General features: G+C 34.3%; 1 protein-coding gene across 1 annotated transcript; it reads left to right on the top strand.

Annotated features, from left to right (window-relative positions):
• The first annotated feature begins 8,137 nt into the window (after positions 1-8,137).
• Positions 8,138-10,068, top strand: Cyp312a1 (Cytochrome P450 312a1). Its single transcript, XM_018101439.3, has 3 exons — positions 8,138-9,038; positions 9,105-9,664; positions 9,723-10,068. Exons 1-3 carry the CDS (start codon positions 8,404-8,406, stop codon positions 10,064-10,066), a joined length of 1,539 nt encoding a protein of 512 aa, XP_017956928.1. The 5' UTR covers positions 8,138-8,403; the 3' UTR covers positions 10,067-10,068.
• The last annotated feature ends 716 nt before the right edge of the window (positions 10,069-10,784 follow it).

Genomic DNA, 10,784 nt, shown 5'->3' with positions numbered 1-10,784 from the left:
ACGCCATATAGCGAGAGAGAGTTAACTTACCTGCTGCTCACCTGTTGCTGACTTTTGGCACTCACTGTTGTGTTAATTAGCTGCCAGCAGCTGTGCATCAAAACAAAAAAGATATATACAAAGCGATTTCATTGTGGAACAAACCCAGTACACATAGCTGTATATATACTATATACCAAATATATATGTATATACATATATATGCATATAGGCTCGATCGCATAACCATGTATTTGGAGCGACAACAAATTATTTTTGGCAGTGTCTTGAGTTCGATTACCTGTCACGGGCTAATGTCCGCGGCTGATATTATTTAAGTGCATCTTAAGTGCACAGTGGTTCAAGTGTCAGCAAAATAATGTACGCACATTTACATAGACAAGTAAATTCAGTTTTAAAAGCCTTGAATAATAATTGGAATTATATGGCGAAAAAAGGCCATCTAAGCCAAAACTTATTTAAAATACAAATATTGTAAATATAATAATATATTTGATAAATAAGAAAACATATGCATAATATGATATGAATATATTTGGCAATGCAATTAATAGAAAAGCATAGATATTTGATTTTAATAAAACAAATAATAACAATAAGAGATATATAAAATTCATATAAAATAACTTATTAGAAAATAAAAATAAAAACAAAATCATAAATACTAATACATTTTATAAATAATAAAAGATTATCAATAATATAAAAATACAACAATAATATAAAGTTATGAATATTTAATTTTAATACGATTATAAAAATAATAAAAGATATTTAAAAATCCATTGTTATCAATTATGTAAATATTTAATAGTTATTTTTCAATATATTATATGTAAATACATATATTTTATATTATATATATTTTATATTAAAAATATGTAATTATTTTTTTTTTTTTAATATTATAGATTTTTTTATACATTTTTAATTAAATTTAATAAATTTTTCTAAATTTTAATTTAAATATAACAATAAATAATAATTAAAATTGCAATTTGTATTAATTAAATAATTATAATTACTTCAAAGTTGCTGGGAAGAACTCTAACTAAATTTATAATTAAATGAAGTTAGACACTTTGCTCAAGGAAACCCGTACTATTCTTTGTTTAATAACCATCATTTAAGTGTCTTAATTATAATTTCAATGTAAAGAAACAAACCTAGCATAAATTAGACAGACATTTGTATAGCCATGATAATTATGCGCATTCCGTGGCATTGTTTGCACAGAGGATAAGACACTTTCGTGTCTTTCGTCACGTACGCACAGGCCATATCAATATTTGGTTAATATTCTATAATATGCGGCAGCTGCAACTAGAGCTGGGCCTGGGCCTAGGCCGAGCAGCAGGTAAAAGGTCACTAAGCTGCCATTACCTATGCCTTACCCTGGGCCATTCCCTGCCCAGCTGATATCGTGGAAAAAATATGCGAGTAAAAACCCGTTTGACCCTGGCAAAGTAAGTGAGTGAGTGAGTGACTGACAAGCGGCAAGTGCTGCAATTGCCAAGAATCCAAGTGAAATAACCGGACGGCGGCTAAAGCGGAACGTGACTTGTTGCTGCGCTGGCCCCGGCCTGGCCAACAATCACCGAAAAAGGTATATTAAAGGTAACAACGGTAGAACGGCAGCAGCAGCAAACTGCAGCTAACTGGGCTCTAATGCAACTGTTAACTGTTAGCTGGAAACTGTGAGAGGTTGCCACAGAACAAACTCCAGTTTGCCAGCTCACTCGACTCGCCTTCGAATGGCCAATGCCGCCGACGTCCTTCAATTCAAAACTCGTACTCCCATAACACAGCTATGCCCTGAGCACAAAGCAACAACAACTGAAACAAAACTGAAAAACACCTTTAAACACTGCGAGCTGCCAGCTAAACCGAATGTTAACTGAAAAAATAAGTACAAAACAATTTTCGCGTCGAAGGTTAGCGGCAAAGTCGACGCCAAAATAAAGAAAGATACAAAAAACAAAAAAAGCCAACTTCATTGCTGTCTGTGCAGCGAGGCAAGAGGCTAAAAAGTAATATTTATAATTATTATTTTTACTTCTGTTTAATGCCCGCAGATAAAGCTGATTAAGTCTTGCGGTTAGCTAACCGGTAGTCTTTTCTCTCTTGAAGCAAATTTGGCCAAAAGCAACCAGTTAACACGTCATTTTGATTGACGCAAATTTGTGTCTGATAAATATCCAATTTACTGCAGCAAAGCTCCATATGTATATTAAATTTATATATTAAATAACTAGATTTTACATCATTTTTATAATATTTTTATAATTCTTCATATTTTTTTTTATGTTTAGCAATCTTAGCTATTAAAACTCCTAGTTTAACAACAGCAAGAATTCGTTACATAATGTTTTTTTTTTTTTTTTTTAATTATAATCATGTTATGTCAGACAGGTAAACTAAGGTCTTTAAGAAGTGCGCGCACTTGAGCATATATGTATATATATTCATATACATATGTCTATGGTTTTTATGTACTTCTTTTATATTTTATATCTAGTAATATATTTTTGACTATTTTGTTCATAATTTGTAGTTGAAATTTGTTTATGGGTAAACTCTAGGTCAAGACGCAAAAAAAACTAATTTTTAGCAAAACGCGCAACTTAAATAAAAATTTATGAGGGAAAAATTAAATAAGAACAAATATTTTGGTGTTGGCCATAGCCTGGCATGTTATTTTTTATATGCTAACAAATTTATTAAGTTAATAGAACTAATATTATTATATTTAGTTTGCTTATATTATTACTATAGTATTTTTCATAAAATAATTTTTTTTACTATTTATTTCTTAATTGACTTTATATATATATTTCTTCAATATATTTTTTTTATTGCTTTTCTAATAATATAATTAATTTGATTATTGTTGAATAAATATTTTTTTATTGCTTTTATAATATTTAACTTATTCTCTCATTTAGCATTTCTTCTGTCTGTACATGCTTTCAAAACGCGCAGTTTTTTCGTTATGTAAATGTTACACTATGTTAAATGTACACACTATTAATATTTTATTAGTATTATTTATAATTGTTATTAATATAATACTCATCAAATTAATTTCTATAATTTGAATTTTAACATATTAATTTGTAGCTCGCAGCAGTTCAGTGAAAAACGCTAACAAAACGCGCAGTTTCAGCTGCACTGCTTGTCAAACTGTATTTGGCAGTTTAGCAACAATTGCGTCACCCGCTCATGAACCAGTTTCATAGTATTTTTGAAGTTATAAAAACTAAATTTGTAAACAATTTATTTAAAGAAAATGTTTTTAATTAAATATTTTTGTTTTCTGTTTTTTTGTGAATATTTATGTTTTGTTTACATATGTGTTTTTAAAGAATTTAAATGCTCAACTCGTTTTCAGCTATTGTAGCAACATCTCAAATTGATTACTGATATAAAAATAATGTGAGCACGCAGAACATATGTTTTTATCTGTCTGTTCGCAGACAGAACCGAAACCGAAATTTATTTCAACTGTTGTTACAGCTGCTTCTTGATAGATGTTAAATGGATTTTCGCACGTCAGCATGGAGATCTTTTAAGACTGCAGTTTGGCAAATATCTTGGCTAATTTAATTAAAGCGTACAATTAAAGGCTTTTAATTCCTTTTACTTAAATGCATTAGACGATGACGTCAATTAAATTAGATTCTGCAATAAATACACTAATGGAAAATTGAGGCCCACACCGAGTAGCAGAGCTGTGGCCGTGGCTGTGGGTGGGCATCACGGAACGGAAGCACTGCCTGGCGGCTTATTTGGTGGCAACACCTGAAACCAGTGAACCACACCCAAGAGCCTGCCCCCTCCCTTGCCCAATGTTTAGCACCCTGCGGCGCCTACTTACATGCTGTTAATTTATGCTAAACGCATCGCGTCTTTGCATTTAATTGTGAAATTAAATTGGTTGCGATTGATGTGGAAACGATTCGAGACGATGCAAGGGCAGGGGCGGAGGCAGAGGCATTATGGTAAAATCCTTAAATAACCCTTTTTGGATATAACTTAAGAGATTTGGACCAGGATTAGCATTAGAAATGGAATCAATTGATGTCAATTTGATTTTGAGAAACTTGGCTACATCCAGAAAAAATAAAAATAAAGTTCAAATTTTAGAAAAATATCTTTAAGTCACCTAGGAATCAATTGTTATAAATCTAATTGTGATAATGTCTTTCATATTATCTGACAACCTTAGACAAGTAATACCCATCCATCAATCTCAACTCTCGCATCCATCTCTATCTCTTATCGCCTATCAGATTTCGTCTGGGCCGTTTATTAGGCAGCCCATTTCTATGGCAATATGGCAATTTTCAAGATGCCTTTGCATAAACAATAATTAAATGTGACCAAATTTAATTTCAGCCACATGGCCGAAATGCAATGTGACAGTTTGGGCGGGGCTACAAATACAACAACATATACACATGCAAATGCCTGCATAATTATGCGGTCCCTCTGCCTGTGTAAGTGCTTGTTATACATATCTATATCCAAGTGTGTGTGTGCGTGTATCTGTGTGTGTGTGTGTGGCGTTCCTGATAATGTGCAGTTTAATTACAGAGCTCTACATGCACACAGACAACAATAATAACAAGCTGGGAAGGCCAATTGCTAAATGACGAACTGGAAATGCCCTAGTGAAATAATATTAATAATAAAAATAATAATATTAAAAATAATAATAATCAAAATAATAATAATAAATATAAAAATAATAAAAATACTAATAACAATAATAATATTAGTATTTCAAATTAAGTCTAAATTACAAATTTTTATTTAATATAAAAATTTAAAATATAGATTATAAATAATAAAGTATAGTATATATAAAACTAAAATTTAAAGATTTATATTGAATATTTTGTTTTAAATATTCTGATTTACATGTAATTTTTACCTACATTGATTTATTATGTTATATTATATTTTATATTATTTATATTTATATATTATATTTATATATTATGAATTATATATTTTATTTATTTTTATATTTTATATTATATTGTACTAATTATTTATTATTTAATTATTGATTTAATTTATTTTAATATATCTATTATATCTATTAATAAAAAAAAAGTTAAATTTTTTATATGTATTAGTTAATTAAAGTTTATTTATTAAACTACATTTTTATAATTTTAATGCATATTGTAAATTTATTTATCTTATCTTAAGTCTAGCAGCGCAAAGGTTTTTTTTTTTTTTTAATTAATATATAATATAAGCAAAAAATACTATATACATATATTAAAAATAAGTAAAATATTATTAAATATAATATATATATATAATATAATATATATATAATATAATGTATATATAATATAGTGTATATATAATATAATATATAATTTAATATATAATAAATATATCAGTCTTTCTCTGGCTTTCTTTCCTATATTAACTAAATTTTGCTCATGACAAACCCTATCTCATAGCCAATTGACTACTTCGATCAAGCCTATTAGGCCTTATAATAGGCAGCTCGACATCTTTGCATAAATTCAAATTAGTTTGCGACATCGCTTCGCCCTTCTCAGGGTCCGTCCCTGAGTATTTCCCCTGCCAGTGTCGCATCACTTTTAATTTTAAATGTGAGACAATGTGCCTTTTGGTCCTGTCAGGTGCACAACTGTATCTACATCTGATTTTCCCTGATTGTGCATGTGTGTGTGTGTGTGCTTGTATGTGTCTGTGTTTGGGTGTTTATTTGTCTGCGCTGTTTATTGGCATCCATTAGATAATGGAATTTATGTCAAACATTTGCTGGACTTCCCACTCGCTGACAAAGTCATCCTGTCTCCGTCACGAACGCAAGCAAATTATCTGGTTTATGCCTAAGACTAACCATATTTAATATTTTATATATACATACATTTAATAGCGAGTCCGATATGGCTGTGCAACTGTCATTCAATTCATTTTGCATATCAATGCAGTCTAAGAGCTGGGAGCAACAAAAAAATAAATAAAAGGTGAACAGGACTGTGTATTTACACTAATTAACACAGAAAAGTTGCTGCGCACAAAAAAACATGAATAATTGTAATTAATGTGCTTTTGTGTGCACTGCACGATATCATATCATAGATACCAGAGTGTGTGTGTGTGTGTATTCATAAATTCGTATTACTATATATATATATGTATATAAATATTTTCATATTTCCTCTCAGTCAACATTCAACGTCCACTTGTTTCAATTCAATATCAAATAAAAAGGCAAGCCGTCTGCTACGTTTTCCATTGTAAATCAAGAGCATTTCCATTTTTTTCGCATGTTTATTAAAAAAATGTGCAAATATAAATGGCATATACTTCATTTATTAATTAATTTGACAGATATAAAAAAAGATGCATTGAAAATGTGAAAAGGTGCAAATCCTTTAATGAGACACAACTATTTCGTGATACAACTTTATTTATAAAAATAAAATAAACTCGCATATTATATTTCACTAATTTTTTCAGCCTGAACTTTGGCTTAAATATGCATATTAATTAATATAATTACGAATTCAAGTGTCAAAGTTTACAAAGTGTAACCATCTTATTAGCAACAGTTAGCAACTTTTACAGTTGGCTATAACTGACTAAGCAACTAACTTTGTTTAAACTCCAATTATTTATAATAATTACAATACCAAACAATAAACAAAACAAATATTTAATTAAGTTTAGTCTGGTGATTGTGTGAGCCGAATGTTAAAATAAAAAAATAAAAAATTGTTAAAAGTAAAATTTTAATATCAGACTGTTGCAGTCGGGCGCCATCGACCGCTTAATACTCGTTCACGGTATAAAAAATAAATGAATCCTTGTGTTCTGTAATATTTTTACTGCCAAGTTCCCTTATTTGAGCTCTAGAAATAATAGACAATTCTGCATAAGTGATTTATATTTATATAAATTTATTTAATTTCTATATTTTTATTTGATGTATCTATCCTATCTTAACTTATCCTACTAAGCCTTAAAGAATAGAATATTTGCTATAACTGACCTAGTATGTATGTAAATCGACAAAGCCTGAATGTTTTATAAGACGAGGCTAACAAGCATATGATCTGCCAGATAAAACCTATATACTCTTTTCTTTTCATGATGTGAGCAAGCAAACTTGGCAAGCCACCCATGAGCTCCATTATTATTGTTTATATTTATTAGAGTTCTGCCGAAAATACATCAAATATATATCTCCAGATTCCAGTTTCTAGCAGATTGACAATTAAGAGCCTGATATAAAAAGACGATTGACCTGAGCAAATACCTGAGAGAAAGGAATGCGCAAAAACAAAACTTGTCTGTCAAATTTGTTGATAAAAATGAGATAAAGCTTTGCAATGCGACTAGAAATTACCCTTACTCGGATATTGGAATATATTAATTAATATGTATGTATGTATGATTATCATTAATGATATACTTCATAATTATAAGCTCATCATATTGTCATTTGCTTATACAGATTATCACATTCCAAAAATAACAATTTTAGACACATTCGCAAAGTATAGAACTGCATATTAAATTCAATATTTGAAAATAATTAGCAAACTTATTGAGTGCTGTAAATCACCCAACTGGTGTGCTCCATAGCTCTCTGGGTGTTTCCGATCAGCGATCGATGTTTGCGCATCTAGTGGACCGTTTGTCAATTTTGCTCGCATGGGCTAGAATTTGTATGCGTGGGACGTGTTCGCTCATCAAATTTATAATTTCGCAATAACAATATTGAACTTATTTATTTGCCAAGTGAGTGGAGCTCAATCTAAGTACTTTGTTGTCTATCCTCAATGCAAATTTATGGAAATATACCCTGTATAATCGAGATAATAAGAGATGTATATTAAATGAAGCAGAAGTACATGAAGTTCTTCAGCTGATTTTGAGAAGCAAACTGATTTCAGCTCACTAATCATTTGCAGCTGGCAACTCTTGTCTTTTTCAGTTTATTTATATTCTAGGGTATCGCCACAGCCAATACCTCCCTTCGGAATGCGCTTTAAGCATTTGTTTACATTTGTCAGAATACCAAACAAATGATCAGCGAGCAATCAAGACGGGGTACTTAAGCACTGACAACCGAGTAAAAAGAGTCACTTCTGCTGCGGATCCAGACGTTGACTAATCGATCGATTCGTAGATATATGTACACCTGAGACCTTGCTCGCAACTCTATGATCTGTGATCTGTGATCTGTTCATTAGTGCATTTTTTTTGTGGCCAACAAATTTACAACTATATTTACGATATATACTATATATGGTTTTTGTCAAGAAGCTGTGACTGTGACTTATTTAAAATCCGAAATGCAAAGCTAATTTTGAACAGTTACATCTGAGAGCTCGGAGCGTTATGTTGGTCCCGGTTTCGATGTGGCTGCTACTCTTGGGCGTAGTGCTGGCCTATCTCATACACTCGATTCGCTACCAGGCGCGCATCAATCGACTGACCAGCAACTGGCCGGGCCCGCCCTCACTGCCCATCCTCGGGCACTTGCACATCTTTGCGAAAATCATTGGGCCGCGTCCCTTTAAGCGCGCCGCGGAGCTGATCAACTGCCATCTGCAGGATCACCGGGGCAAGCTCTGGCTGGGCACCAAGCTTTACATACTCGACTGCAATCCCAAGGATATCCAGGCACTCTGCAGCGCCAAGCAGCTGCTGCAGAAGACCTCGGACTATCGCGTATTCGAGAACTGGCTGGGCGCGGGCGTGTTCACCAGCCGTGTGGATAAATGGATGCATAGCCGGAAGATGATTGCGCCGACCTTTAACTACAGCATGGTTAAGCAGTTTGTGCATATATTCGAGCGGCAGGCGCGCATCCTCCTAGACAGGCTGGCCACACTGGCCGACACGGATCAGCCCGTGGATTTCTTTCAGTTCATCAGCTGCTGCACGCTAGACACCATCTGCGAAACGGCGCTGGGCACCACAGTCAACTCGCAGTCGGGTGAGAAGTCGGAGTACCTGGATGCAGTCAGAGAGTGAGTAGGCCATATGGAAGAACTCATATAGACACTTCAGGTCACTTTAGCCGCACTGCTTTTCAGAATTTTTCACGTATTTGACACCAGGCTGAAGAATCTACTCTATCGCTATCCACTCATCTATTACTTCACGCCGCTCGCAGCACGCGAAAGGCAGCTCCTGAAGATCCTTCACGGCTTTACCAAGGGCATTGTCACCAAGCGTTTGGCTCAGCTCGCCTCGGATCTGGCCAATGGCAATAACGAGGCCACGTCTGACGCCGAGTCCCGTCAGCAGCAAACCCGCAGCCTACTGGATAACTTGCTGCTGGCCAGGGGCGCCGACGGCCAGCCGCTAAAGGAGAGGGAAATACGCGAGGAGGTGGACACAATTATCTTTGGCGGCTTCGACTTGACCGCGGCCATGCTCAAGTTCTTCATGTACAACATGACGCTGCATGTGGAGTATCAGCAGCAGTGCCGCGAGGAGATCTGGCGGGTTTGCGGGCGAGATGCAGCCACAGCCATAACGATTGAGCAAATGCGAGAGCTGGTCTACCTGGAAATGTGCATCAAGGAGACGCTGCGCATGTATCCCTCGGCGCCCATCACAGCGCGCCGTGCCACAGCCAATTGCACAATCAGTGAGCGAAATCCACTGCAATATCCAGATCAGCTGGGCTATATCTCGACTCCTTTCAGATAACTTCTTCATACCCAAGGGCAGCGACGTAATCATCTCGCCCATGTATATGGGCCGCTGCAAGGAATTCTTTCCCGAGCCGCTGGTCTTCAGGCCGCAGCGCTGGGCCCGCGATGCCCAGCCCAAGATCGAACCCTCCACCTACATACCCTTCATGACGGGTCCGCGCAGCTGCCTGGGCCAGCGCTATGCCATGGTCATGCTGAAGCTGGTGCTGGCTCACCTCCTGAGGAGCTTCTACTTCGAGCCCCTGGGCGAGCGGCAGGAGAAGGCGCGCCTCATCTTCGTCATGACGCTGCATACCAAAGATCCCTACTATTGCAAGATACGAGCTGTTAAGTGAAACGTGAAAGCATTCTTTATGCTACATTTTCAAGAGATTGCAATTGCAATTGCCATTGAGATTGCGATTGCCCAGCTACCAGGGCTGGTATGCTCAACAGCTCTTGAGGCTCAGACCGGAATACATCTGCGTTAGCCATTGAACCTTTTGTTAAGCCCTTATCAATTCGTTTCGCCTGGCTCCATTCAAAATTTCTGTATTGCATACTTCGCGGCGCACAAATTACGCATCACATTTCCGTTTTTAATGACGGCGGCGACGAGGTCGTATAAAAAAAATAAAAATAAATAAAAGAAACAGGCAATAATTGTAAGAATGGTGAATTGCAGAACGAAAATTGTATGCTCTTGCTGAGAATAATTATCTTGTATATGTTTAATATTTAGAGGTAGTTTTAGATAACAAAAAACTCTCTTAGATCATTTGTGTGTATTAGGTTTCTCGTACATACTGACTCATTTTATTTATATTATGAAATCAAAGGGGACAGGCTTTTACTCGTAAGTTTTCATGTAATTCATTCACGTTTATGAAACATCTAAATTGTACGAAATTAACAGTTACTTAAAAGAAATAAATATAAATAAATAATAATAAAATAAATAAAATAAAATAAATACTAATAAATGAATAACATTAAAAGTATAAAATGTAAAATATAAAGTATTCTATAAAAAATATAATAAGTAAAATAAAATATATAATACCAAATAATTAA

Source organism: Drosophila navojoa, chromosome 4 (genome assembly GCF_054131105.1).
Source record: "Drosophila navojoa isolate 15081-1374.11 chromosome 4, UAZ_NAV_1.0, whole genome shotgun sequence".
Lineage (NCBI taxonomy): Eukaryota > Metazoa > Arthropoda > Insecta > Diptera > Drosophilidae > Drosophila > Drosophila navojoa.
This window is presented reverse-complemented; position numbering and strand designations above follow the sequence as displayed.